The sequence below is a fragment of the Globicephala melas genome, chromosome 15 (genome assembly GCF_963455315.2).
Source record: "Globicephala melas chromosome 15, mGloMel1.2, whole genome shotgun sequence".
Lineage (NCBI taxonomy): Eukaryota > Metazoa > Chordata > Mammalia > Artiodactyla > Delphinidae > Globicephala > Globicephala melas.
In genome coordinates, this window is record NC_083328.1 from 74,509,030 (window position 1) to 74,536,849 (window position 27,820).

The 27,820-nt window shown below is 44.9% G+C and overlaps 1 protein-coding gene across 1 annotated transcript; it reads right to left on the reverse strand.

Annotated features, from left to right (window-relative positions):
- ZNFX1 (zinc finger NFX1-type containing 1) lies at positions 1–27,816 on the reverse strand. The gene is made up of 15 exons (XM_030839013.2): positions 27,355–27,816; positions 25,914–26,029; positions 25,214–25,328; positions 19,234–21,042; positions 15,092–15,223; positions 13,497–13,645; positions 12,765–12,914; positions 11,348–11,459; positions 9,825–10,075; positions 8,017–8,156; positions 6,849–7,003; positions 6,326–6,471; positions 4,605–4,715; positions 4,123–4,218; positions 1–3,513 (listed from the first exon to the last, which is right to left on the reverse strand). Exons 3-15 carry the CDS (start codon positions 25,272–25,274, stop codon positions 1,072–1,074), a joined length of 5,754 nt encoding a protein of 1,917 aa, XP_030694873.2. The 5' UTR covers positions 25,275–25,328; positions 25,914–26,029; positions 27,355–27,816; the 3' UTR covers positions 1–1,071.
- Between the last annotated feature and the right edge of the window lie 4 nt (positions 27,817–27,820).

A 27,820-nucleotide genomic window follows, 5' to 3' on the forward strand; every position in this document is an offset into this window, starting at 1 on the left:
TGATTTTTCTCACTCTTTTTATTAATTGGCTTTATAGGCTAAAGTGCATAGTAAAGACAAAAAAGGAAATGTATACATAGCAAAGGGACGTTTTCTCGCCAACATTAGAAAGACCTGAGATGCCTAAGTATCAGTTCTAGGGAACACTGGACTGAGGGAATACGTATGCAGGCAGCAGGCCTGGGGGCTGGCTTCTGGTATGGACCTGGGACCTACAGAAGCTGCTGGCATGCGAACCCTGCCCAGGCAAAAGCTGCAATAGAGGGTGTTGGGACAAAAGGGTCACACTTTGGATAGGCGCTGCTGGTACTAAATGAGAGTTTAGTCCTTTCAAGGCCCTGGGGAACCAGCACAGCTACTGAGCCTCTCCTATTGCAGGGAAAAAAACCTCAACCATTCCAAAGTGCAAGTCCCAGGAAGGGTACAGGGATCACTCCTTAGTTGGCCTGGGCCTGCTGCATAAGCCAGCAGCTGTGGTCTATCACACTTTCCCCCACTCTCAGTGAATATGTAACATCAGGATTAGTCAGTGAAGTCTTTGTCTCATCACGTGCCTCCGTCTCCTAGAATGAGGGTGCCCGAGGAGGAGGGTAGGAGGGATTCTTGTGCTCCTTGAAAGGATAAGCAGCTCATAAACAACTCCTCTGGGCCTCTTTATTAGACTGGAAATGAGTGTGCAAGTTAGGTCCTGGCAATTTAGAATGAGTCTGCTTCACTGAGCTCCTATCTGCCTCTGGAGCACTGCGGAAAAAAACATGTGACTGAGTCAGGATCCAGAGACACTACTAGGTAGCCTGGGTGGAAGCCCCAAACGTGCTTCAGGCAGTCTGTCCACTAACTTGCAGAAGAGAGAAGAGACCTGTTAACTTCGCTCTCAGTTCTGGAAGTAAAGTGCTTACTCTAGAGCAGGGGTAAATCTAGAAACAAATGTGGGCAAGCCCTAAAAGTGGATCCTTAAATAGGTGCTAAGACTATAAGGACAGTAATAAAAAACAAACTTCGGTTCTTTCATGGGGGAGCCGGCCCCAGCCATACGGTGGCTGGGGCAAAAGGCAGCGGTATGTCATCTTCCTACATCATCCTCTGGATCTCCTCAAAGTTCAGCAGGTTGTTGGCCGTGTCAGACCAGGCAGGGTGCTGGGCCCCATCCATCTCGGAAGCAAGCTGATTGCTTCTTTCCAGAGTATGGTTCACGCCCCCAATCACCTCCTTACAGTCAGGACACGTGCCCCTCTGCATGGCTCCCCCACAATCACTAATCACATAGATGTGGCCATTGGGGCACTTGAACCAGTGGCCACGAGGGTAACCTATGGCTTTGACGATCTGCGCTCGTTCTTCCTCTGAGATGCCCAGGCCAGAACAGGGAAGCGTGGCTTTCAGAGCCTCCATCTTTCTCTGCACAAGCTGTTCATCCTCCCGGGTGAACTTACACGTCCCCTCGAGGATCTTCCGGACTCTGGAGACCTCTTCTGCTACGCGGCCTCTCACCTTCCCCTCTGCTATCTTGCAGCGGGTCAGCAGGTTCACCAGGTATGTGAGCCTCTGGATTTCACTTTGGAGGTCATCCAATTCCTGGCTGGTGAAGCTCAAACGCTTCTTGGCCAGCCACTCATGGACCTGGTCTAATCGAGTCCTCACCTGCTTCTGTTCTAAGACATGCACTTTTTTCAGGGAATCATATAGGCCAGCCAGGTGGTCATAGAAGCTGATATAATTCTCAACAAGGCCCAGGTCCTTCACTGACAGATTTTTCTGGGCCAGCTTCTCTTTCAACATCAGGAAGTCTTCAGGGAGCAGCTGGTAGAGGAGATTCTTCCTCTCCAGTAGGGCCTTAAGTTGTTCCTGGCTGACTGCAATTTCCCCTGCTGAGCCCAAGATCTTTTCCTTGACAACTTCAATCTCTTCCAGCCGCTGTTTGATGCTGGTTCCATACCTCAGATTTTTGCGGATGGGCACCTGGCAGATAGGGCAGACCTTCAACTTGATGGCAACTTCGTCATCCTTCTGCTCGTTCATGTAGCGGTCCAGGGCTTGCACCTCAAAGATGTGGCTGCAGTCTTCCAGCTGTACAAAGCGGGCATCTGGCTCATCCTCAAAGCCAAAGAAGATCTGGGTGACTTCTTCCTGGTGGCAGACACGGCACTTCTTGGGGCATGGTTCCCCACACAAACCAATGCAGGGGTGGCCGCAAGCCAGCAGCTTAGTACAAGGCACGTAGCAGGGGGGTCGGTCACAGGGCTCAGAGCAGAGTTTGGTGCACTGGTAGTGCTGGCAGCGCCAGTCACAGGGTTCTACACAGGGACTGCACAGTTCCCCACACTTTTTCTTGCACTGGCTGTGGACGCAGCGGTTCTGACAGGTCCGCTGGCAGGGCGGGCACTCACCAATGCACGGCTCCTGGCACTTGTGTGAACAGATGAGCAGGCGATTGCAGGGCTGTTGACAGCGCTCGTGGAAGCGCCCTTTGAAGCAGCTGTGGCAGGAGCCGGGACATGGATGCCCACAGTCCAAGATGGTGCCACACTTGGTGGTGCATTTGACTGGCAGGTCATACCTGAGGTCCTCCACATGGCCACACTTCACCTTTTGGCTGTGCCCACACTTGAGTTTCACGGTGACCTTTTCTGAACACAACCGCACACAGTCTTCACCACATGGGTGGCTGCACCTGTGCCCACATTTCAGGACCTTGGGGCAAGGCTCTTGGCAGCAGAAATCTGACTCAGGCATGGAACAAGGGACCATTTGTTCATGGCCACACCGGAGAATGACTTTGGGCACCTTCACCTGACAAGGCTGACACTCCTGGAAGCAAACAAGGGGGCACCGGTGCCCGTCTTGGCAGATCACCTTCTGGCATGGCTTCATGCACTGGAACTCCTTGTGCAAGGAGTCATAGGGGTGGCAGGCACGGGTGCAGACGTGCCCACAGCCCAGCCGGAACTCACAGGGTAGGCTGCAGCCTCCTTCGGGCACTTTTTGGAAGTCAGAAGCTTTGGATACTGAAGTGTGGATAACAGGGTGGTTCTGGCAGCACAGCCGGAGGGCAGAGCCTATCTGATTGTTCTCTCGAAGGGTATGGATGATCTTGCTCCACAAGGGCACCTTGGCCAGCATCTGCATGTTTCCAATGCAATACATTCCCTTCTTGGCACGGGACAAGGCCACGCAGATGCGGTTGGGTATCTGGAGAAAACCCACCTTGCCTTCCTGGTTGCTGCGCACTAGTGAGAGGAGGACGATATCATTCTCCTCCCCTTGGTATTTGTCCACCACATGGACCTTGACACCAGCAAATGTCTTGGCAGGCATGAGTTTGCGCAGGCAGAAGAGCTGCCCGGTATAGGTGGTGAGGATGGTGATCTGGGAGGGCAGGTACTCCTGACACAGGAAGTACTTGCACAGCTCCACCACAAAGCGAGCCTCATGCTGGTTCTGGTGGCTTTTGCCTTCTTGGATTTCCTGTTCAGGAAAGTTGTGTTCTACAAAGAAAAGGTTGGAAGAGACCCCCTGGAAAGAAAAAGAAGAGAAGGTACATTCATGGTAGTTTTTTCTACCTTCATGTGCGTTGGCCACTGACCCTGTCCCAGGGAAGGACCTTAGAAGGCTTCTACATACTCTGTACCATAATCTTTAATTTAGGAGCATTCCACTGTGCTGAATGCTTTATATACCTTATCTCCTTCAATACAATAATATTACGAAGCAGCAACCATTATTCTCATGTACAAAAGAAGACCCTGACCCTCAGAATTGGTATATAATTTGCTAAAGGTTACACAGCTACTAAATGGCAGAGCTGGGATTCAAAAACCCAGGTCTGTATTCTCAACTTATATTCTATTCCTCTTCTTAATAACTAGCTTTTTACTGTTTTGATTTTTGTTTTTGGCCACATCACATGGCTTGAGGGATCTTAGTTCCCAACCAGGGATCGAATCCAGGCCCCGGCAGTGAAAGCACCAAGTCCTAACCACTGGACCACCAGAGAATTCCCAATAGGCAGCTTTTTAAAAAGCTGGCTGTTTTCCCTTCTGAAAGCCCTTTTTTGTCCTGAGGAAAATATAACCTCCTAGGTTGCTGACAGCATCAGAGAAAGATCAGGTAGGGCAGATTCACCTTAATCTTCTCGTATTTGAGAACAGAGGGATGGTTTTCCAGATCCTGGTAAATGTGGGGTGTCAAAAGCCGGGCAATTTCAGGGCACATGCGGTGCTGAAACAAGACATGTATGTCATTAAAAACATGGGCAGTGCTGAAACAAGACACGTATGTCATTAAAAACATGGGCAAAGAGTAAAATGGACAGTTTTCTAAAGACTAAGTTGCTAGTGGAAAATCTGGGGCAGTAACATTTGAAAAGAATAATAGGGAAAAAAGAGCAGAATGTAAACAGCTCCTTCATCTGACACAAACTCAACACAGGCTGAACTTGCGGTATTTTAAAACAAAAAAACAAAATAAATCTGACAGAGTCATTTCATTACTAAACTAGCAGTATTTTAATGAAATAAAAATGCCAAGCTTTCTTGTTGGCATTTGGCAGGCTCCCAGGAGCCTTCCCTTGGACATTTGGTAGTAACAAAGGTCTAGCTTCTCACCTGGTAGTTCAGACGGACAAAGGGAATGTTTACTTTCACCAACCGTTCAAAGAGGGACACCTCAAGGTTGAAATTCTTGGCCAGATCATACACATTGGCACTGGGGCGCAGCTGAGAAGAGAAACACGTCTGAGGATTCTCCACTGAAAATGTATTTTAACCATCCATCCATCTACCCACCTATCAAATGTTTTTCAAGTGGCTTCTGTGTTCCAGGCACTGCTTTAGTTGTTAACAGGCTAAGGACAAAGAGTGACAAAGGCCATGAAGCCAAGAAATAAGGGTGATGGGACAGAATGCCCAGGGGTGGAGGTCTTTACATAGGCCTCTCTGAACAGTGACATCTGAGTTGACACCAGCATGGAGGAAGTCACCAGTCATTCAAAGAGCAAGCCATAAGAGAGAGCAGAAAGAAGAGGGTGGGAACACAGTGAGCAAATGAGATAGATGGTGGTATGAGGTGAGGTCAGAGAAGCAGGCTGAACCCTGAGAATACTGGCCTTTGTAGGCCACTTTAAGAAGCCTGACTTATTTATTTATTTATTTTTGGCTGTGTTGGGTCTTCGTTGCTGCGCACGGACTTTCTCTAGTTACGGCGAGCGGGGCTACTCTTCATTGCGGTGCGCAGGCTTCTCATTGTGGTGGCTTCTCTTGTTGCGGAGCATGGGCTCTAGGCACGTGGGCTTCAGTAGTTGCAGGACGCAGGCTCAGTAGTTGTGGCTCACGGGCTCTAGAGCACAGGCTCAGCAGTACTGCCGCATGGGCTTAGTTGCTCCACGGCATGTGAGATCTTCCCGGACCTAGGGCTCGAACCTGTGTCCCCTGCATTGGCAGGCGGATTCTTAACCACTGCGCCACCAGGGAAGCCCCAGAAGCTTGATTTTTATTTTAAGTGCAATGGGAAACCACTGGAAGGTTTTAAGCTGGGGAGTAACATGACCTGATTTACTTTTTAGCTCCTTTATGAAGAATGGATTAGAAGGTGGCAAAAATGGAAGCAGTGGGATGGGGAACACGCTGTTTTAACAGGCCACTTAAAAGGCCACGGTAGGGCTTCCCTGGTGGCGCAGTGGTTGAGAGTCCGCCTGCCGATGCAGGGGACACGGGTTCGTGCCTCAGTCGCGGAAGATCCCACATGCCGCGATGCGGCTAGGCCAGTGAGCCATGGCCGCTGAGCCTGCGCATCTGGAGCCTGTGCTCCACAGTGGGAGAGGCTACAACAGTGAGAGGCCCGCGCAGCGCAAAAAAAAAAGGCCACGGTAGATTATTAAAAAGTAGTAAAGGGGGGGCTTCCCTGGTGGCGCAGTGGCTGAGAGTCCGCCTGCCGATGCAGGGGACACGGGCTCGTGCCCCGGTCCGGGAAGATCCCACACGCTGTGGAGTGGCTGGGCCCGTGAGCCATGGCCGCTGAGCCTGTGCGTCTGGAGCCTGTGCTCTGCAAAGGGAGAGGCCACAGCAGTGACAGGCCCACGTACCGCCAAAAAAAAAAAAAAAAAAAAGTAGCAAAGGGAACCTGAAATGGATAATGCTACCTCTAAAACATGCCCCCAATCTAAGAGCACCTGCTCTTAGATTGAACATGGGAGGTGAGGAAAAGAGGTGTCACAGACAGCCACTAATAAGCTTGAGGACTGGTAAAGCAGAGACCAGGGTCTTCCTGTCTGATTCCTGATTCCACTCCTGCAGAGAGCCAGCCTATCTTCTAGGGGCCCCTGGCCTACCTGCTGGTGGTCCCCAATCAGAATGAGGTGCTGGCAAGCTTTGCTCAGGGTGGCAATGGTGTGGGCCTCAAGGACTTCAGCAGCCTCTTCCACGATGACGATCCGAGGCTCCACCTTCTGCAGGATCTGGCGATATTTGGCAGCACCTCGAGTCAAGAGAACAAAGAGAGTTCTCTGAGCGGATGTACTAGACTCGCTGTGCCACTGGGCTTCTGGATTGGTGACCCCCGAGCCTGGGTCTGTTACAACTGAGTCCTCACATTCACCCAGGGCCACGGTGACCACTGCATGAGAATGAGTGCTGCTGGGTGGTCTCCAGAGCACCATCCCCATGTTGTCACTGTTGAGGTTCTAAATGCAGTAGAAGCAAGTGGGTGAATTTCACCAAGAGAACCCTAAACACAGCTTGCTTCCAATAGCTTTTCATGGTATTTTCCTCTAACCTACTAAAGAAGTTTCTCTTTACCTGTCCTAGATAATCTGATAGGCATTGGCAACAGTAGTGAACTCTATGCTTTCTTACCTGTTGTTGTCATTCCTACAACTTGGGCATCTTTCAGGATGTGCAGGTCTTCCTGGAGTCTCAGCTCTGCCATTCTCTCTGCTGATGTGCGGTACTGACGTTCATAGCTGAGGATCTTTCGGCGGGTGTCAGCCTGGTACATCTGTAGCCACAGCCTGGAGAATGTGAAGAACCAGGGAGAGGAAGCCATGTGCTTTTTGAGAAGGTGGAGGAAGCCCCTTCAGTGTGCCCTGTGCATGAAGTGGAACCTACACCCTAGAGGAAGTTACAAGCCACAGAGAAAGGAGAGACCCAGATGTGCAGGGACCTGAGAGTCCAAAATGGCCAACAAAATGATGTGCAGGGAGATGTATATAAGTGGTCAGGAGCTAAGGAAGGAGGGGGCTAAAGAACAGAGGTTAACTACTGGACAAGAGCAAGGGACTTTAAAAGCTTCAGGAAGAATTTCTCACAAACTGTCCCTACTCCATTCCTGCCCGAGTCCCCACTCCTTCCCTCACAATTACTTGTAATTGTGGAGAATTACTTGTAACTCTCCACAAGTAAAACAGATCATTTCACCACTCTGCTGTAAAACCTTCCAGTGGTACTCTTCAGCCCTAAGAGGCCCTGCACAGTCTGGCCCCTGCCCACCTCTCTGACCTCACTTTCTATTTGTCTGAGATACAGCCATGCTGGCTGCCTTCTTTCAATTTCTCAAACATGCTCCCTCCCCCCTCGAGGCCTTTACCCGTGTGGTCCCTGCAAGCTCATCTGCTCCCCCTTCCCAACTGGCCTTATTAATGCCTACTCATCTTCCAGATCCTGCCTCCAATGTCACTTTCCTAGATATCTCAGATCAGATCAGCTCCCATGTTAATATTCTTAGCACTCCTTGCTCTTTTCTTCCTTGGTGTTGATGCCTGTTTGTAACTTTTTATTTGTGGAACTAACTGATTTGTCTTCCTGGATAGCCTCTAAACCCTGTGAGGGTAGAACCAAGCGTGTCTATTCTATCCCATGGCTGCATCTAGCACTCAGCTCAGTGGGGTGCTCAATCAATCGTCGGTTAACACTAATATTGAAGATCTGAAGGGCTTATATTCTAGGAACAGGAAAGGAACCCCCTGGGGAAATTACATGGGCTGGCTGGGGCTGGGGGTAGGTGGGGGTGGGGTGGGCACAGTACCTATAAAGCTGCCAGCGAGAATTCAGGTCCAGCTGCCAAACATCCTGGATTTCATTGGCCTCGGCCTCAGTCATGGTGTTCAGCTTGCGAAGTTCAACCTTCACCTTCTTTTTCATTTTCTTTTTCTGGTTGCGCTGGGTCTGTGGATATCAATACCAGTCAGAGCCACTGAGTAGAGGTGGGCCTGGTTCTAAGCCCGAGGCGGGGGCTAGAGCACATTTAAAAAAGGAGCTGTCATCTCTGATGAACTTCTCTAAGTGTCTCACACTCTCCCAACAGATATTTCATTGCTAAATGAGGGCTCTGGAGCCAGTTTGTCTGGGTTCAAAGTCCCATCTACCTCTTATATGTTGCGGGACCTAGAGTAAGTTACTGAACCTGAACCTCTATGTGCCTCAGCATCCCCTTCCATAAAATGGGAATAACAATAGTACCTCTTCACAGAGCTGCTGGATTGACTGAAGGAGTAAATACATGGAAAGCACTTTAGAAGAGTGCTGGCACTAGTCATTACTGAACATCTTTGACCACAGTCTGCTTCTCATTCCTAAAGCATATGTCATGACAGTAGTGGAGGTGCGTCTCTCTCGTTAAATGCCATACAGGTCCTGCTAAGATGGTCTTAATGCCGTTATATCAAGATAGTACCTTTAACAAGTGGGTAAAAGGCACCATTTCGGAGAAAGTGCTCCCCCTGGCTCTGCATGAGCCTTTAGAAGGACTGGCATGCCAGATAGATGTCACAATACTATGGACCCCCCTCCGCTTCAAAACCAAACAATTCAACTCCTCCAGAGGCCAGATGGCAGATGCCCAATCCATGCTTCCAAGTATTGGGCTCATGATTCTGTCCCTCGCATAGAGATGTTGAACTGAACTAGGAGATCAGATTCAAAGCCAGCAGACTGGAGAAAGCTGCATTCAAAGCTGCCCTTAAAGTCCCTTAAATCATCAGTGGGGTTCAGTGTTCTACTGTCAGAGTAAGACACGGTAAATTCTGAGGACCACTAGGTTCTACCAAAGGAAGGAGCGGACAGAAAGTCTGGGCATTTATACTATCCTGGCTCTAAGAGAAATATCAAATTTCAGAGTGATTGAAGGATAAATATTCCATCCAGTCTACATAGCTTACTTCATTCTGTTTTACTTGAATCCTCTAAAATCTTAATGCACAGACTTGTTTGTAGTTGAAAAGAGAATATCCATGAAAGCACCAAGCACTGAGACCGTAAGTGTTTGATCTGACTCATATGTGCTGCGCTTCCCTAAAAGTTCAAGAGAAGCACTTGGCTACCTACTTCCTGTCTTTCTAAGTTAGCATTTCTTGCCAGGGCCCCTCTAAAAGGCCATAATTTTTATACTCTTGGAAACTGGACCTATCTTTTTTTTTTTTTTCCTGCAGTACGCGGGCCTCTCACTGCTGTGGCCTCTCCCTTTGCGGAGCACAGGCTCCGCGGCCATGGCTCACGGGCCCAGCCGCTCCGCGGCATGTGGGATCTTCCCGGACTGGGGCACGAACCCGTGTCCCCTGCATTGGCAGGCGGACTCTCAGCCACTGCGCCACCAGGGAAGCCCTAGACCTATCTTATACTAGGATTAGGTTGTAAAAGGGTAAATTAAGCTAATTATGAGGATGCAGTGAATACGGTGCAACAGAAGTGAGTGAAAATCAGGGGCTGCGGTTCTGGTCAGAACATATGCTCTCAGGCCTGTTTAGGAGAGTTACCCACACCCACCTGGCAATAATAACTGAACTCCCATTTCCTACTCTGTTAGGACTTGCAGGGGCTACGAGGAAGTGAGCTTACCTCCCACTCTCCTGCAGCCTGCTCCTGCCCGGCTGCTGTCCCGGGGCCATAGTTGTCTAGCCTCATGGCCAGAAGCACTTTAGCCAACTCCTGTACTGCCCCATTCTCTTCCTTCTTCCGTCGCCGGGGCCTCACCACCTCTTCCTCCTCAATCATCCGGTCTGCTTGAATCAGTTCAGCCTCCTCTGCGATCTCAATCAGCGAACCCTCCTCTTCCCCTTCTTCCTCCTCCTCCTCCCCTTCTGCCTTGGCTAAGAGAGGAAAGCAGTCAGGACAGGGATGGAGACTCTTGAAGCCAAAGGATGAAAAAGGGTACCTATAAGAGCTTAGATGCATGAAGACATTCTTAAGGGGTTTAAGTGGTTACCTCTGGGTAGGGAAATGGGAGGAATGACAGGGGAGAGAGACTTAGGTTTCCTTGCATACATTTTTGTTACATTTAAAAAATCACATGAATGTATTCCTTTTTAAGGAAGGTTTTACTTATGTCAAATACATATACAAAGGAAAGTATACAACGTAAATGTGCAACTTAAAGGATTATAAAAGTATATAAAATGAACATCCAAGTACCTTCCACCCAACTTAAGAAGCAGAAAGTTACCAATTTCTTTGAAGACCCTTGTGGGCTCTACTAACCTGAATTCTATATTAGTCATACCTCCCTTTTAACTTTACCACATATATAATATATATATATCTTCAAACAACCACCATCATCTAGTTTTGACTTTTCTGAGCTCTATATAAATGAAATCATACTGTATATATCAATATTTTCCTATAACTTGCTTTTTTCATTCAGCATGGTTTTGGTTTTTTTTTTTGCGGTATGCGGGCCTCTCACTGTTGTGGCCTCTCCCGTTGCAGAGCACAGGCTTCGGACGCGCAGGCTCAGCAGCCATGGCTCACAGACCCAGCCGCTCCGCAGCATGTGGGATCTTCCCGGACTGGGGCACGAACCCACGTCCCCTGCATCGGCAGGCGGACTCTCAACCACTGTGCCACCAGGGAAGCCCAAGCATGTTTTTGAGTCATACATATTGCTGTATATGCTGTAATTCAATCCTTTTCACAGTTGTGTCCATTATCTGAATAGATTGTAATTTATCCATCTGGTGTACAAGTGTGGATGGATATTTGAGTTCCTTCTGCCTTTCTTTTATCATAAAGTGGTTTTGCCAATTAATATCGCCATTAGCCTCATATCAGAGTTCCCACTGCTCCACATTCTTTCAATGTGGGATTATATCAAACATTTAAATTTTTGCCAATCTAGTAGGTGTGTAATAGTATATCATTGTAGTTTTAATTCCTCTCATTTCTAATGAGCACTTTTCATGTTTATTGACCATGAGGATTTATTTTGTGATGTGCTTATTAAAAGTCTTTTATCTGTTTTCCTATTAACCTATTATTTGTCTTTTTCTGATTGATTATAGCTCTTTATTTTTAAGTCCTGCTCTTCTAGTCTTTACCATTCCACCTTAAGATGTGATTCTAGGCAGACATGCACCTCTTACCTGTATTTTCAGGTCCTGCTGGAGCAACACTTTGGGTGAAAGAACCAACACCTAGACCCAGCCACTCCAGCATCATGGAATGCTTCCAGCCCTGGAAGCAAACCCATTCATTCTGAGGAAAGAATTATTAGTCATGAGAATTCTATGACAACTAGCATGAGGAAAGGTCTTCTCAAAGGATCAAGAGGTAATTCCCTTAAAATTCTCTTAAAAATGCAACGTTTGGGCAACTGGCTCATTTAATATGACTTGCATAGATTTAAAAACAAAAATTTCCTGCCTCTTTTGAAAAAATCAGGAGCTATGGGAGCAATGAGCCTGCATTCCTAAATGGCAACAAATGGCCGAAGTTGGCTGCTGCCACCCCTTTTCCAGTTTGCCTCAGTCCTTGCTACTTCCCAACGCCTCACATCTAGCCTGCTTCAGTCCTTTATAGGACTCTGACTGACCCTTTTAGGCTTTGGGGCTTGAAACCCTGGAAATCACCAACCCATTGATAGTAGAGCTACCATCTCACTGGATTCCTGGCCAACCACTTTACAGAGATCGTGTCAGGTACTTCCCTGGTGGTCCAGTGGTTTAGACTCTGTGCTTCCACTTCAGGGGGCACGGGTTTGATCCCTGGTTGGGGAACTAAGATCCCTGCATGCCGCGCAGTACAGCCAACAAAGAAAAAAAAAAAAAAACACAGATAGCAGATGCTTCTTATAATATCCTTTGAAGGCAGGCGTTATTATTATTCCTGCTTGACTGCTGAGGGACCTGAGGATCACACTGGCTCAAGTCACAAGTCTGTGTGACCAGTCTGTCAAGTCCCAGACCCTCTATATGTGCTAGGTTGCCTCGTTATGATTTTGTTTAATTTAACAAGCACTTAGAGCACTTATTAAATCAAGAGGTTTACAAATATTGACTTGTTTATTCAATAACAATCCTATAAGAAATAAGTTGATCTGTAAGAAACTGCCATTTTTGCAAGTTAAATTTAAAAATATTGGCAATTTCACGGGGTTCAACTTAATGTTATTAGCCGCACTTTTTTTTTTTTTTTGCCACGCCTCACGGCTTGCGGGATCTTAGTTCCCCGACCAGGAATGGAACCCGTGTCCCCTGCAGTGGAAGCCTGGAGTCTTAACCACTGGACCTCAAGGGAAGTCCCTATCCCCACTTTATAAAAGAGGAAACAGGAACAAGAAAATTAAGTAACTTGCCTAGAGCAAAATCAGTATTCACATCCAGCAGACTGGCTCCAGAGTCTTGTTTCTGACTAGTATATTCAGCTGCCTTTTCTCACGAAAAGGAACTTTTCACATCACAGCAGCATCTTAGCAGATTATAGCTAATGCTTTGGACTTCTACTTCTGCTGCCAAATATGGGGACAAGAGAGATGCTTGTGCCCCACAAGATGACCCCTACCTGTACTGGTCCATTCATCAGGCTTTTCCAGTGTTGGAGGGAGATGTACTTCTCCAGATGCTGTTCCCGTAGTACGCCACGCATGGTGCACTCCAGGGTCTGGGCCCCTTCATGCAGCTCTTGCTCTGACTCTTTCATTTGTGTCACGATCTATCAAGAACAGAGGGAAAGAAATGATGAAGAAGTATCATCATGTCCCAAACTCAGTCTCTGCCTTGAGGGAAAACAAAGCTAACACAGGAACAGCCGTCTTTATCCAAAGGATTAATATCTAAAATGTCTAAAAACCTCCTACCAACTAGTAAGAAAAGGAAACAAATAATACAACAGAAAAGCAGGCCAAATATACTGTGGTAGAGACTGCTCTCTTTTTTCCTTAGTAATAAGAACTCAAAGTTTTGGTTGGGCACAATGCTGCCCAGCTAGAAGATGATACTTACCTGGTCAACAGGCCGTAAGTAAAAGTGCTATGGGTGGTTTTGGGGAAGTAGCTTTAAGGCCCTGGCAGGGGCTGGGAGGGGTGGTGTGCCCTTTTCTGTCCTTTCCCCATCTTGGATTATGAGAGCAAAGATCACACCGTAGGATTACCCGAATGGAATGCTGGAAGGAACCAGGGTCCTTCACAGCTTTGTGGAGCCTCCCTATCTCCCCTGGACTGCCTACCCAGAAAGCCACTGCTATCTTGGTTAGTTCTCCCTTGAGCTACCTCAGATCTCCAAAGCTGGGACTTACACTCATGTAGGCCCTTCGGAGGTGCATTGGGAGGTTGCGGCGGAATTCCCGCTTGTTCCTCAGCTCCCTCAGGGTGAACTGCTTCAGGATTTCACTGTTGCTCCTTCCACCTACCCGCACAATGCTGGTCTTTTGACACTTATAGATGCCTGTGGAGCAAAGCAGAGCATGGCAGAGTTAAGAGGAGCTATGCTGGATTCTCTCAGGTGAGAGCTGTGTATGTTTGGGATGTTGTTGCAGCCGGTCCCTTAGGGTACAAACTGGTACTTACAGGGAACCTACCCCACCAGTGAACAAGAAGGCCCCAGAGATGATGTGACCTGCAGAGCAGTAAAGTGTGGTGCTTAAGAGCACAGGCTTTAGAATCAGACACTTGGGGACCCAAGTCTTGTCTGCACACTTACTGCTATGTAACCTGGGGCAGGTTACTTAAGTTGAGCCTCAGTTTCTTTGTCTGTGATTTGAAGAAGGTAATACTTTCCTTATAAGGCTATAGTCTGGATAAATGAGAGAGTATCCTTATAGCTCCTAGGGAGGGCCTGGCCCAAAGTAAGCATTAGTAAATGTTCTCTATTATTCACTCTACAGATATTTACTAATTGCTTATTTTGTGCCAGGCATGTGTTAGCTTCTGAAGATACAGTGGTCAAAACACAGGTTCAGTTCCTCATTTGTTCTCATGTCTCACAGTCTACCAGAGAAGATACATATTAAACATTTTATCATAATAAAACTTAATACTATAAATACATGCTAAAAGTGTATAACAGGGGACCTTAACTAGCTTGGGTGGGGCAGAGATCTAATTTTTAAGGATCTAATTTAAACTGATACTCTAGGAATAAGGAAGATTTAATCTAGGTGAAAGGAGGATATGAAAGAGTGGAAAATAATAGTCTAAGCATTATTTTCCAGAGGAAAAACAAATACTTATTCATTCATTTATGCAATTAGTATTGTTTGAGTGTCAAGTATGTGCCAGGATCTGTGAATATAGCAAGAAACAGGACCAATCCACTTAGTGTTTATAGTCTAGGGTAGAGACACATACAAATAAACTGGTACATATATGCTAATTAAGTATTTGAAGGAAAAAATACAAAAGGAGTCTTAACCTTGTCTGGGGCCAAGAGGGCAAGTCCACATGAAGTGAGACCTGAGGAATCAGCTGGAGCCATCCAGGCTGGGTGCATCAAGATGGAGACAGCGGGAGAAAGAAAAAGTACATGCTAGGCAGAGGGAACAGCATGGGCCAAGGGAGAAGCTGGAGGAAGTCAAGAAACTGTAGACAGTCAGGGTTGCTGGAGTTAGAGAGAACAAGGGAAGAGGTAGGAGATGAGGTTCAGAATTAAGCTGGAGCAAACCACACACAGCCATTCAGGCTGTGGACTTTATCCAAAGAGCAATAGAAAGCTACTGAACTTGCTGATGGTTCAAAGTCGAGAACTTTTTTTTTGGCCACACTGCACAGCCCGCAGGATCTCAGTTCCCTGACCAGGGACTGAACCCGGGCCACAGCAGTGAAAGCCCAGAATCCTAACCACTAGGCCACCAGGGAACTCCCAACAGAGAACAATTTTGCCTACAGATATTACCTTCCAGAAACTGGTCCAAAGCATGATTAGTATAACACACAACCAAGATGGGGAACTTCTGGAGGCTAATTTGCCAAACAGCCTCGTTGGTTAGAAGGGCCTGAACAATTTTTAGACCCACATAGGTTTTGCCTAAAAAACAAGGAAAAAGGAGAGTTAAAAAACTTAGAGACTTTCTAAAAGGAGTAATTATGTACAGCAAATTATTATTATTATTTAAAAATTTAAGGTAATATATTGAGATGGTTTAAAATCCTAGAAGCGCAAATGGGTGTGTTATGTCCTCCTCACTCTTCTGCCCCCAGCCACCTAGTTCCTCTTGGAAGCAACCGGCGTTACTAGTTTCTTGTGTAACTTTCCAGAGGTAGTCATTCTATGCACAAACAAAAACGAATATACAGTCTTTTTCTAGCCTTCCCCTTCCTTTTTAAAATACAAACAGTAGCAGACTATTTTCACCGTTCTACATCCTGCTTTTTTCACTTAATATAGTTCTCTATCAGTACATAAAAAGAATCCTCTTTTTGTTTTTCAGGGCTGTAAGGCATTTTTTTAGCCAGTTTTCTGTTGATGGACATATACATTGTTTCCAATCTCACACAGCAAATTATTTAGAAATGCTTTTTTTAAAAATAAATTTATTTATTTAATTTATTTTTGGCTGTGTTGGGTCTTTGTTGCTGAACGAGGGCTTTCTCTAGTTGTGGTGAGCGGGGGCTACTCTTTGTTGTGGTGCACAGGCTTCTCATTGTAGGGCTTCTCTTACTGCAGAGCACGGGCTCTAGGCACACGGGCTTCAGTAGTTGTGGCATGTGGGCTCAGTAGCTCTGGCTCGCGAGCTCTAGAGCGCAGGCTCAGTGGTTGTGGCGCACAGGCTTAGTTGCTCCGTGGCATGCGGGATCTTCCCGGACCAGGGCTCGAACCCGTGTCCCCTGCATTGGCAGGTGGATTCTTAACCACTGCGCCACCAGGGAAGCCCTAGAAATGCTTTTAATATACCACAGTAGACTTGCCTTTGTGATAGGAGTGAAAAACTCACAGAAATCAACATCGGAGTTAGAGTTATGGGCTCATTAATAAATGGTCAATAATTAATTGTTTACAAACAGCTAAATTCTTACATTGTGTCAAGCTGAGAAGCCACTGTCCTAAAAAATACTCAATGTTGAGTGAGCAATACAAGAAAATAAACATTTCAGTACAGCTGAATACTTTTCAGTATAGATAAATAACAATTTCTTGCTTCCTTTTTTTTCTTCAAATAATATGTATTGAGTGCCAAACAGGTGTTAGACACTGGGTTAGGTGCAAGAAATACAATGGTGAGCAAAATAGCCATGGTTCTTATCTTCCTGGACCTGACAGACTTGCAGAAGAGAAAGATAATCACACAAACAAATGCAAAAATCACAAATGTGGGAAATGAGAAATACAAGGTACCAAGAAAACAAATAATTGGGATTCTGGCCTACTCAATGAGATTAGAAGAGGCTTCCCCGGGAAAGTGCTAACTGAGTAAGAGCGGGCAAGGCGGAACAGGGAGGGACTGGTTGGGAGGTTCCTGACATCTTCCAGTGAGTGAGGACAAGGTCTGGCTCCAGCAGTTGAGATAATTACGCAGACTGGGGAGAAGCTTCAGAGATAAACTTGATTGGAACTTGATAATGGTTTGGCTGGGGTGAGGAACAGAAAAGGATAACTCCTATGTTTCTAATTTGGAGGACTGGATGGCTAAGGAGTCCTTCGGAGGAAAGAAAATCTTTATAATTCAATATTTACCCCATCCTCTCCTACTGCTTCCTTCCCCTTGGAATGGATACTTTTCGGGATTTCCACCTCAAAAATGACCCCCTTTGTCACATCCCTCTCAAACTCACAGGCTGTTTCTTAGTAGCTCTGCGTGTGTGTGTGTGTCAACCTAGCGTGTTGTCACATTCCTCTCAAACTCACAGGTAGGCTGTTTCTTAGTAGCTGTGTGTGTGTGTGTGTGTGTGTGTGTGTGTGTGTGTGTGTATCAACCTAGAGTGAAATGATTATATTACTATACTTGGAGCTAAAGAGTCTCAAGTCAAATGATAACATTAGGGGAAATTAGTTGCAACATGCATATTTTGAAAATACAAACAGCTTCTATAAATCAGTAAGAAAAAGAAACCATTCAACAGAAATATGGCAAATACGAAAAGGCAATCTACAGAAACAGTTATATAGATAGCTAATAAAAACAAGAAAGGATATTTAATCTCACTCTTGATTAAAGAAATACAAATTAACCACTGTGATATACATTTCCAGAGGACAATTTGGCATTATCTATTAAAATTACTAATTCACATATTCTTTGATTCAGTTAGGGATTTCTCTCCTGGATATACTCTGCTTCTGTGTGAAATGACTCACAAACAAGGTTATTCACTGACCTATTGTTTGTATCAGTAAATCTTTCCATAGGGAACTGGTTAAAGAGATTATGAGCTATCTATACAATGGAATATTATGCAGCCACAAACAGGAGTGAGATAATACTTATGCACCAGTATGAAAGGATCACCAATGTATTTTATAAGTGAGCAAAGCAAAACACATGCAAAGTGTTTTCTAGCATAGTGAGTCAAAAAAAAGTGGGGGGAAATAAATATAAGTATGCATTTGCTTGAATATTCATAGACTATCTCGGGAAGGATAAACAGGAAGACAATAACATTGCTTTAGATAAAGGTACTGGGTGGGATGGTGGGAGGAGAGAGACGTGGAATTTTTAAAATATTTGAACCATTTTTTATTAAAACATAAAGTTAAAATTAATAATGAGCCAAAAACTCTAACCTCTCAGATCAGCAAAAACTGCTGATGAGCAAACATTGATAACATACAACAATGCTGGAAAGTATATAAGGAAATGGGAACACTAATTCATTCTCGGTGGCAGTACAAACTGGTACATCCTTTTTCTTCTTCTAAAGCCCTGAAAGCATCACTTTAATTATGCACATTTTCCCATCATATGGGTGTTTCTTATCAGAAAGAACTTTCCATTTTGTTACATTAATTTTTTATCATGAGTTGCCATTCTTTTATCGTTATTTTTAAAGAACCTCTTCCTGTTTTGTTTTTTATTTTTTAAATATTCTTTTGGGAGGGTAATTTAGCAGTACCTACCCTAACTATTAATGTGAATTCCCACGTTAGGAAAAAAACTACAGAAATAATAAGCAGAGTACTCAGAGATAAACACACACAGATATAGATTATGAATACTTATTAAGCACTGTCTATGAAACCAAAAAAAAAAATCTTGGTGCATTCATGCCATGAATGCAGGCATGGTAAAAAAGAGTGAGGTATATTTCTAAATGTGACTGTAGTGTAAAGAATGTAAAAATATCCGTACATGTTATACACATATATATAAACTGTAGGCCAATATATAGAGCATAATCTTGTTTTTGTTATTTAAAAAATAGGAAAAGTGTGCTATGTAAACATATAAATACCCATAAAGACACAAAGATATATCAGTTTTAACTTTGGAAAACATCTCAAAAGACACATGTCAAACTGCTAATAGTAGCTATCATCTCAGAGGAGGATTAGAGAGTGGCACACAGGGAGGAAGATGTAGGGAAGTATATTTCCAAGAGAAGAGAGAGAGAAGCCAGGAGCCGGCTTCTAGACTGCCTGAGTTCTAGTCTTAGGTCTGTCACTTGTCATCTGTGTGAGCTTCAACATATTATTCAACCTCTCTTTGCCTTAGTTTTTTCCATCTGTAAAATGGAATGGTTTCTACCTCACAGAGTTGCAATGAGTTAACAGATGCAAATCATATACAGCAGTATTTGGTGTCCAGTGCTATTATATACCTGATATTATTTAACTTAAATTTATATAAGATCAAGCAAATTAATATAGCCTGCAACGGAGCAGAAGTAATGCATCTCCCTAAGTCTGACCCCTCAGCAGTCTTACTACGCACACCAATGGGTCCTCACTGGAAAATCACTATGAGAAGCTGCTTTTTCAACAAGTTCAATGCCCATTTCAGGGCAATGTTTTAAACTGAGACATTCCAGAAACCTAGAGTCAAGCCTCCCTTGCCTATCTCACAGGGCAGATGTCATGTGCTCTGAAAAATTTTCTCTTACCTGTTCCAGGAGGTCCTTGAATAATAGCCAGTTCTCTTGTGAGAGCAAACTGCAAGGCTTCCATCTGGGAGTCATCCAGCTTCAGGGTTTCTTTTGAGGGCCACTGGCTGGGGTCTAAGACATTAACTCTGGGATGTCTCAAGCCCTCAGTATTCCTCAGAGATTCCCCAGTGGCAGAGGGATCCTTTATTAAGGGAGTGAAATCATATCTGCCCCCCATTAGCAAGTACCTTGGCTCCTTCACATAAGAGTCACATTCCACGATGTTCCTCTGGAAGGGGATGTCTTCCTCTTGGACTTCCTGGAGTCCTTCCAGGACGTGCCTATAGGCCTCAAAGTATGCAGTTGTCTCCACCATGAGGAAAGAGTCAGAGGGCTGGACATCTGTTAGCAGCTGTTGGCTCTGCTCATTGAAGCAGAGCTGGACAATTCCTCGGCAGAGATCTTCCTGCTCCCGATTAGACACGGTGGCAAAAAGAAATGTCTCAAAGTTGTCCTTGGACATGCACACCAAGGACCCATAGAGCAATCGCTTGGAGTTCTGCCAGCGAACAAACTTCAGTGATTTTGTGTCAAATTGCACCTTGTAGACAATGCCTGTTGACGAACACACGGGGGTGATGATCCTGGTATCAAAGTAGATTCGGATGTCATCAAACTTTCTCTTCCTCAGGCCTTGGTCTTCAAAGCTTTGGAGAAGTTCCAAAATGCCCTCCCGCAGGGGTCTGACAAAATCCTCTCGCAGGAGTCGGAAGTGGGTATCCAGATAGATAGCAGTGCTGTCGTATTTTCCAGAAATGATGTTGGGGCGAAGGAATGGCCTCTCATCCAAGTGCACTTCATTGTAAGTGGGGTAAATGGGCATGGTCCGGTAGCTCTCAACATGGTCTTCTGCCTCAGGCTGCACGAGAGTGTAGGTGTCCACTCTTAAAGTGCCCTCTCGTCTCTTTTCCTGCAGATGTTCGATGATGGTCTGGACCTTTTCCAGGTTCTTCTCTGTCTCTTCTCCTATGTCAACACCAGAGGCTCTCAAAGCATTAAGAGAAGCTGGCAGGAGAGAAATGAGCATGGAAGTTTCCTGCACAGAGCTGGCAGGGAAGACACTTACAAGGTCCTGGAGGAGGGAGATGATGTTGCTAATGTGTTCTGGATACTGGTTTCGAACATGGGGGATGGATTCAGTGATCATCCCTACCACATAAGCCGGCAAGCAGACTTTGAGGAATGTGGAATTCTTCAATATGCCCAGAACATGGAGAACGCTGTGGCGGTCCATTTTGGAACTGCAAGCCTTCCGAAGAACTTGGCAGATGAGCTCAAGGAAGTTGGACTTCATAAAAGAATGAGACAAGAGCTCCCTCAGTCCTAAACTTGTGGCAAGTGTGATGACCACCTCAGAGGGATCTTTCTGCAGAAGACTTTCTAGGAACTTGTAGCCCAGTTTCTTCACCTGCTGTGGCTGTTCTACAGGCTTTTGGTGGGGGTTCCGCCACTGCTGAAAGTTTTCACCGGATCGTGGTGGTCTGCGGTTCCTTCCCTCCTGGTTGCCACTTCTCTGCCTGGTGTCATTTTCCTGACCATGTCTTTGGCCTCTAGGTTCATCATTGGCATGCCCCTCCTGGTTTCTCCTTCCCTGATGTGGGTTCCTGCCCACTGCCCCAAACCTCTCTTCTCTTTGCCAATGAGGAACAGGATGGTTGTTGGCCCTAGGATGCCTTCCGGGCTGGTTGGCTCCTCCTCTGAGAGCACTGGCCGCTGGATTATCGGCCTGATTTCTAGCTCTTGGTGGTAATTCTCCATCCATAGGCCCTAAACACAATGGGAATTTTGGGTAAGCACAATGATATGGACATACTTTCATTTTCCAAAACAACTAAGGAGCTTAGGTTTTATTTGGAGAGAAAAAAGGTTTCCGACCAAGTCGTGATAAATATAAACTAGTTTACAAGGGTTGTTGTATATATTACAAAAATATTGTTTTTTCAAAGGGTGCAACAGAAAAAATAAACATTTGTTGAGTGCCTAATACATGATAGAGGATAACTACTCATTTAATCCTCACAAGCTGGGATTATTTCAGAGGCTCAAAAAGGTCATCTCATTGCTTTCAGTCTCTTGGCAGTACCGAACAACAGTGAGAGCATGAGTTTCACAGCTGAACAGACCTGGTTCAAACCTTGGTCTAGGTACTTCCTTACTGTATAACCTTGGCTAAGTTGCATAATTTCTCTAAGCTTCACCATCTGGGTTGCTGTAAAGATTAAATGTTTATAAAATGCTTAGTATACTACCTGACACATAAAAAGCTCTCATTAATGTTAATTACTAACAGAAATACTAATAATTTTTTATTGGGAATACCCTGCTGATCTCTAGGACCATTTGTTCTGCCTCTAAACAATTAGGTCATAGGCAACAGAGACATCAAATGGGATAAAACCATAAAGGGAAATGCTTTTTGAACCTTCCTCAGCATCAGATGGCAAAGGGGAAGGTAGGGCTTCCTTTATCAAGATGTTTTTGAGCCAAATAATAGATTGTGAAGGAAACTGAAAAATAAAACTCAAGTTCTATTTCAGGAAACTGAGAAATGAAACTCAAACTGTGATTCAGGAAACTGAAAAATGAAAATTAACTTTTCCTCCTTTCTGCAGCACGAGTTCATCGACCTAGTACTTATCTATTCCCAAGCCTCAGACAAGGAGGTGTGGGGAGAGGAAGGAGACATACCCAGCACACACAGGAAAGCTAACATCATCCTGTGGCTGAAGCTGAATTTGTCTTCCTTGATCTGCCACACATTTCATAAGTGACCTTTGCAAACATACCCAAGCCCTTTTTCTTTCAATTTCCTTTTCTCTAAAACGGATTCTAAAGCTGACCCAACTTAGCAGAATGACTTGGAGATTTTAAGAACAAATAAACAAAAGAAGACTGTATGCCATGATTGGATGATAACAAATGTTATGAAAGTTTCAAATGCACATCATATTCAAGATGATTGTACCATTTCATGCCATCAGATCCTAAATCCACTAATGTACATTTCCTTGTTTTGTACGTTGTCGAGAAAATTTTAATGTGACAAGACAAAGGAAAATTTGGTAAAATATAAATACTGTAATACCGAACTTTAAATTTTTATAATTGTTACTTTTATATTTACTTTTCAAACTCCCAAGACATCATAAGAAAGTCCTACTTTTAATAATCTGATCTGATTAGAAGACTCAGTATTTTGGAAGAATGGAAAATTGTATCATTTCTCATCCTTTCAACATTCACATAGCTCATAAAATAAAGTTCTACAGTTCCTCCTCATTCGTTCCATGACTGATACTCAGAAGACATGTTGCAAACTTAGGGAAAGGCAAGAATCCATTCAGTTTAGTTTCGTTTTAGAAAGTTCTGAGCAAACAGAATAATCACTACAGTAGAGTGATGCTTTCGGAACTAACTTTGCTTTGGTGCCTAGGACTCTAGACATGTACTATCAAATACACGGTGACTAGCTATGTGTAGTTATTAAGCATCTTAAATATGACTAGTCTGAATTAAGATGTGTAAAATGACACATGGAATTTTAAAGACTTAACAGCAAAACATGTTAAATACCTCATTAAAATTTTTTATATTGATAACATCTTAAAATTATAATATTTGAATATCTGGGGGGAGTCAATACAAATATTAAGATTATTAAAGTACTATGAACACTAATTAGAAAAGGTATGTGCACCCCTAGGTTCACTGCGGCATTATTTACAATAGCCAAGATACAGAAGCAGCCTAAGTGCCCATCAACAGAGGAATGAATAAAGAAGATGTGGGGTGTACACAAACACACACACACACACACTATATATACACATACATATATATATAAAACGGAATACTACTCATCCATAAAAGAATGAAATCTTACCATCTGCAACAACATGGATGGACCTAGAGGGCATTACGCTAAATAAGACAGAGAAAGACAAATACTGTATGATTTTACCTATATGTGGAATCTAAAAAACCAAAGAAATGAACAAACACAAAAAAACAGAAACAGAATTATAGATACAGAAAATAAATAGGTGGTTACCAGAGGGGAGGGAGGTAGGGGGAGAAGATAAATAGATGAGGCAAATTAAGAGGTACAAACTTACAGTTGCAAAATAAATGCATCATGGGTATGAAATGTACAGTGTGGGGCATATAGTCAATAATTATGTTATATCTTTGTAGGGTAACAGATTCTGTAACTAGACTTACTGTGATTATTTTGAAATATATAGAAATACTGAACCATTATGTTGTGTAACAGGAACTAACATAATGTTGTAGGTCAATTATACTTCAAAAACAAAGTCATAGAAAAGGAGATCAGATTTGTGGTTTCCCGAGGCAAGGAGTTGGGGGAGGGGAAAATGGATGAAGGAGTCAAAAGGTACAAACTTCCAGTTATAAGATAGATAAGTACTAGGGATATAAGGTACAACATGATAAATGTAATTAACACCATTATATATTATATAGGAAAGTTGTTAAGAGAGTAAATCCTAAGAATTCTCATCACAAGGAAAAAATTTTTTTTCTATTTCTTTAATTTTGTATCTATATGAGATGACAGATGTTCACTAAACTTATTTCAGTAATCATTTCATGATACATGTAAGTCAAATCATTTATGCTGTACACCTTAAACTTACAGTGCTGTATGTCAATTATATTTCAATAAACCTGGAAAGAAAAAAAACTCCAAGAAAAGTACTATAATAGTAAAATATATTCAATTATAATAAAATGATATTATTTGGATATATTGGCTTAAATAAGACAAATACCAAATTTTATTATATTAAGTTTTTAAAATGTATATTACCTGTTTCTTTTTGTTTTTAATGATGCTACTAGAAAATTAAAAATTAAGTTTTGGGCTTGCATTATGTTTCTACTGGATAATGCTCCTCTAAACCAGTTACTTCCGGGGACTTCCCTGGTGGTCCAGTGGCTAAGACTCTGCGCTCCCAATGCAGGGGGCCCAGGTTCGATCCCGGTCAGGGAACAAGATCCCACGTGCTGCAACTAAGACCTAGCGCAGCCAAATAAATAAATATTAAAAAAAAAAAAAAAAACAGTTATTTCCATTTCTGACACCTCAACACTACCTTTGCTAAAGTGAACTGCACCCATTTAGAAGCTCTCTTAAGGAGAGGGGACGGTCGTCTAGTCTGAGTCATTCATGTTGTAGCTAGTGAATAAACCATTCTCTTTTTTTTTTTTTTGGGCCATGCTGTGCGGCTTGCAGGACCCTAGTTCCCCAACCAGGGATTGAACCTGGGCCTTGGCAGCGAAAGCATCAAGTCCTAACCACTGGGCCATCTGGGAATTCCCAGGAATAAACCATTCTTTACTTGAGAGATGCAGTCTATTTTGGTGGGCCTGCTCATTCATAAGTAACTCAATTTCCTTCCCATTACAGATTTTCTTCAACGTACAACTGGGTTACTTCCCGATAAACCCACTGTAGGTTGAAAACATTAAGTCGAAAAAGCATTTAATACACCTGATCTATCAAACATCATAGCTTAGCAAAGCCTACCTTAACATGTGCTCAGAACACTTACATGAGCCTACCATTGGGCAAACTCATCTAACACAAAGTTTATTTTATAACAAAGTGTTGAATACCTCATGTAATTTACTGAATAACGTACTGAAAGAACAGGATGGTTGTCTGGGTACAGAATGGTTGTAAGTGTACTAGCTGTTTACCCTTGGGACAGAGTGGCTGACCGGGAGCTGCAGCTCACTGCCGCTGCCCAACATCACAAGACAGTATCTTACCCAGGAAAAGTTCAAAATTCAAAATTTGAAGTATGGTTTCTACTGAATGCATATTGCTTTTGGACCATGTTGCAAAGTCAAAAAATCATAAGTGGAACCATCATCAGTCTGGGACCATCTGAAGGTAGAAACCCTTGCTCACCTCTGTGGTTAATATGAGGATTCCTGGGCCGGGCCTCCGGACAAGGTCTTCGGTTCTCCATGTCTGAGTCACCTGATTTCTTCCACGTTCACGTTACTTTCAGTTGTCTGGAAGTCTGCACAGGTTGACAGTTATTAGTGCCTTTTGAAATACAGCATCCAGCAGGAAAAAAACCCAAATAGTATCAAGCTAATCCTTTCTACCTCTACATCTTAATGATTCGTTAATTAAGAGTCAAACATAGATTTTAATCATGTGCACAAGTGTTCAATTCTGCGAATGCTCAATTATGATACAAAACACTAAATTCACAATCTAGGATCAAATTTCAAAGGATCAAATTCCCCCTTCCCTTTATCCTTGTACTTTCTTGGGGTTAAGGGAGTGTCATCAATTCCCATTCAAAACTCCTGTTTGATTTATGCCTTTAGCCAAGATACTTAAGCAGTTGCTAGGTTTCACTTTCCTCTCCTATAAAGCAAACAAATATTGTTGCCACAACAGAAAGAAGTACATTTTTATGAACCCCCAAACCATGTATTTACCATTCCATCCAGCATTTATACTATATAATACTCTATAGCTTACAGTACTCTATAGTACATAAATAATTAGTGAGCAGTTATCCCTATACTACTCTTTGGAACACAGCCAAACGGATTAAGTCCTCCGCTCTATTGAATCAAGAGAAAGAAATTACGTTTCAATAACCAGGAGGCTTAGCATCTACAGGATGCTGTTTCCTCAGGACAGCTAGATATCTGCAGTTCTTTCCTTCTCCTCTTTCTTTTATCTTGATGGTTTTCGACAGTAGTCCTGTAAGAGAAAGAGGAAGCCCCTTATAAGGAAACTTCTCCATCCTACTCATACACATCATGTGGGCTGGGGCTAGGGAAAGAGTGGCTAACTGAGAGTCCTCAGCAAAGGGACTTTTTCAACTGTCCCTTTCACTGAGTTTTAAAACATTCATAGTTGGAAACTGTGAATAGATCTGGCATTACATGAGGAGTAGCTTTTACCCTCATCAGAGAAAGGAGTCCCTTTCCTTCCTGCTGGGAATATTTTTGGTGAATCTCATCCCTCATCTTATCAAACCCAGCTCTCATGGCACAGGTTCAATATTTAGAGGGTTTTTTGTTTGTTTGTCTAATTAGAAAAAAATGCTCAGAGGAAAATTCCTTCTTCCTCTTGTTGAATAGAAACTCACAAATTTTCTGGGATAAAAGAAACAAGAAAAGAAAAAAGAAAGGCAAGGAAAGGGAGGAGCAGAGAGGAACAGGAAATGCTACCACAAAAGCAGAATCGAACGGGTTTCTTTGGGAATCAAGGCCTGTAAGGGCAGGATGAAGAAAATCAGTGATGGTCAAGCTGCTGTAGTGGTTAAATTAGAGAGGAATATTAATTACCAGGATGGGATGAAAGAGGTTAGAGCTGGGTTTCAGGGGGAAGTCTCCAGGGTCCTGAGAGAGTATAAGAAAGGATGGAGAAGTCCCTGTCACCCAGGCGCCCAGCAGCTCCTGATAGAGATACTGTAGGGTCAAGGGAGAGCCAGGGCTGTGTGCGGCAGTGAAGAAGGTGCCAGGGCAAAGCTGAAGCGGGGAGCCGCTGGGGAGGTGGGGGACAGTGGAAGAGGTTTGGGGGCCTCAAGGAGAGGGTGGGGCTGAGCTCAGCTGGGGGCTGTTTGCTAAAGTGATGAGGGCCTGGAAATAGGAGTGGGGAGTCTAGGTGCGGAGGGTGGTTGTACAGGATGGGGATGAATGAGGTGATGAGGGGAGCTGAGGACGCTGGAAGATGAAGGGGGAGCTGTGGCAGAAAATGAGGATGGAGATGGGGGGACAGAGGAGAGCTAGGTGATGAGGCTGGAGGCGGAGGTGGTGATGGAGGCGCTGAGGGGGCTAAGAGGGGCGCTGAGGAGAGGGGCCAGGGGCTCAGGTGGGTGATGGGGGCGCTGAGAAGGTGACGGGTACTGAGGCGGTGACGGGTGCTGAAGCGGGTGATGGGGGCGCGGGGGCTGAGGAGGTGGCGGGGGCGCTGAGGCGGGCGTCGGGGCAAAAGTGGTAGTGGAGGGGCGGCGCGGGCGCCGGGGGTCGCGGCGGGCGGGAGCAAATGCGTGACCGGGGCGCGGGGCGGGGGTCGCTCACCGGGCTCCAGCGCGTCCTCTCTCTGCCAGCGAAGCCGCCGCCGCCGTCTGCTGCTCGGACTCGGGCCCAAGCAGGTCAGCGGCCCCGCCCGGCGCAGCTTACTTTCGGTTTCCTTTCCCCGCAGACACTGGGCGGCCCAAGGGGCCGGCCCAGAGGAGGAGGGAGGGGAGCAGGAGGGGGCCTGGGACGGCGAGCGAGGGGGCCGGGCCCTGGCGCAGCCGGCGCCCCCGCCCTTAGGCCCGGCAGGGGCGGTTGGACCTGCGGGCGTCGCCTCAGCTCCCCGCGGCGGCGGGGCAGGCGGTCTTGGGCCGGCGCCGCTGAGGGGAGGGGACTGCGGGGGGCGGCTTAACGGCACCCGAGGCCGTTGCAGGCCTCAGCCGTACCCAAAGGAGCGGGGACCCAGCGGACAGCTTGGTGCGTGTGAAGCGCGACATGGCGGCGAGGCCGACGAGCCCGGGTGGCCTCG

What these genes read in the sequence shown, in the direction of transcription:
- ZNFX1 (XM_030839013.2), bottom strand. Translation starts at nt 25,274, where the DNA reads ATGGAGAACCGAAGACCTTGTCCGGAGGCCCGGCCCAGGAATCCTCAT. An exon ending in TTGTCCGTCTGAACTACCAG is followed by an intron (nt 4,219 to 4,604) that starts GTGAGAAGCTAG and finishes GTCTTGTTTCAG; the next exon opens with CACCGCATGTGCCCTGAAAT. An exon ending in TCAAATACGAGAAGATTAAG is followed by an intron (nt 3,514 to 4,122) that starts GTGAATCTGCCC and finishes TTTTCTTTCCAG; the next exon opens with GGGGTCTCTTCCAACCTTTT.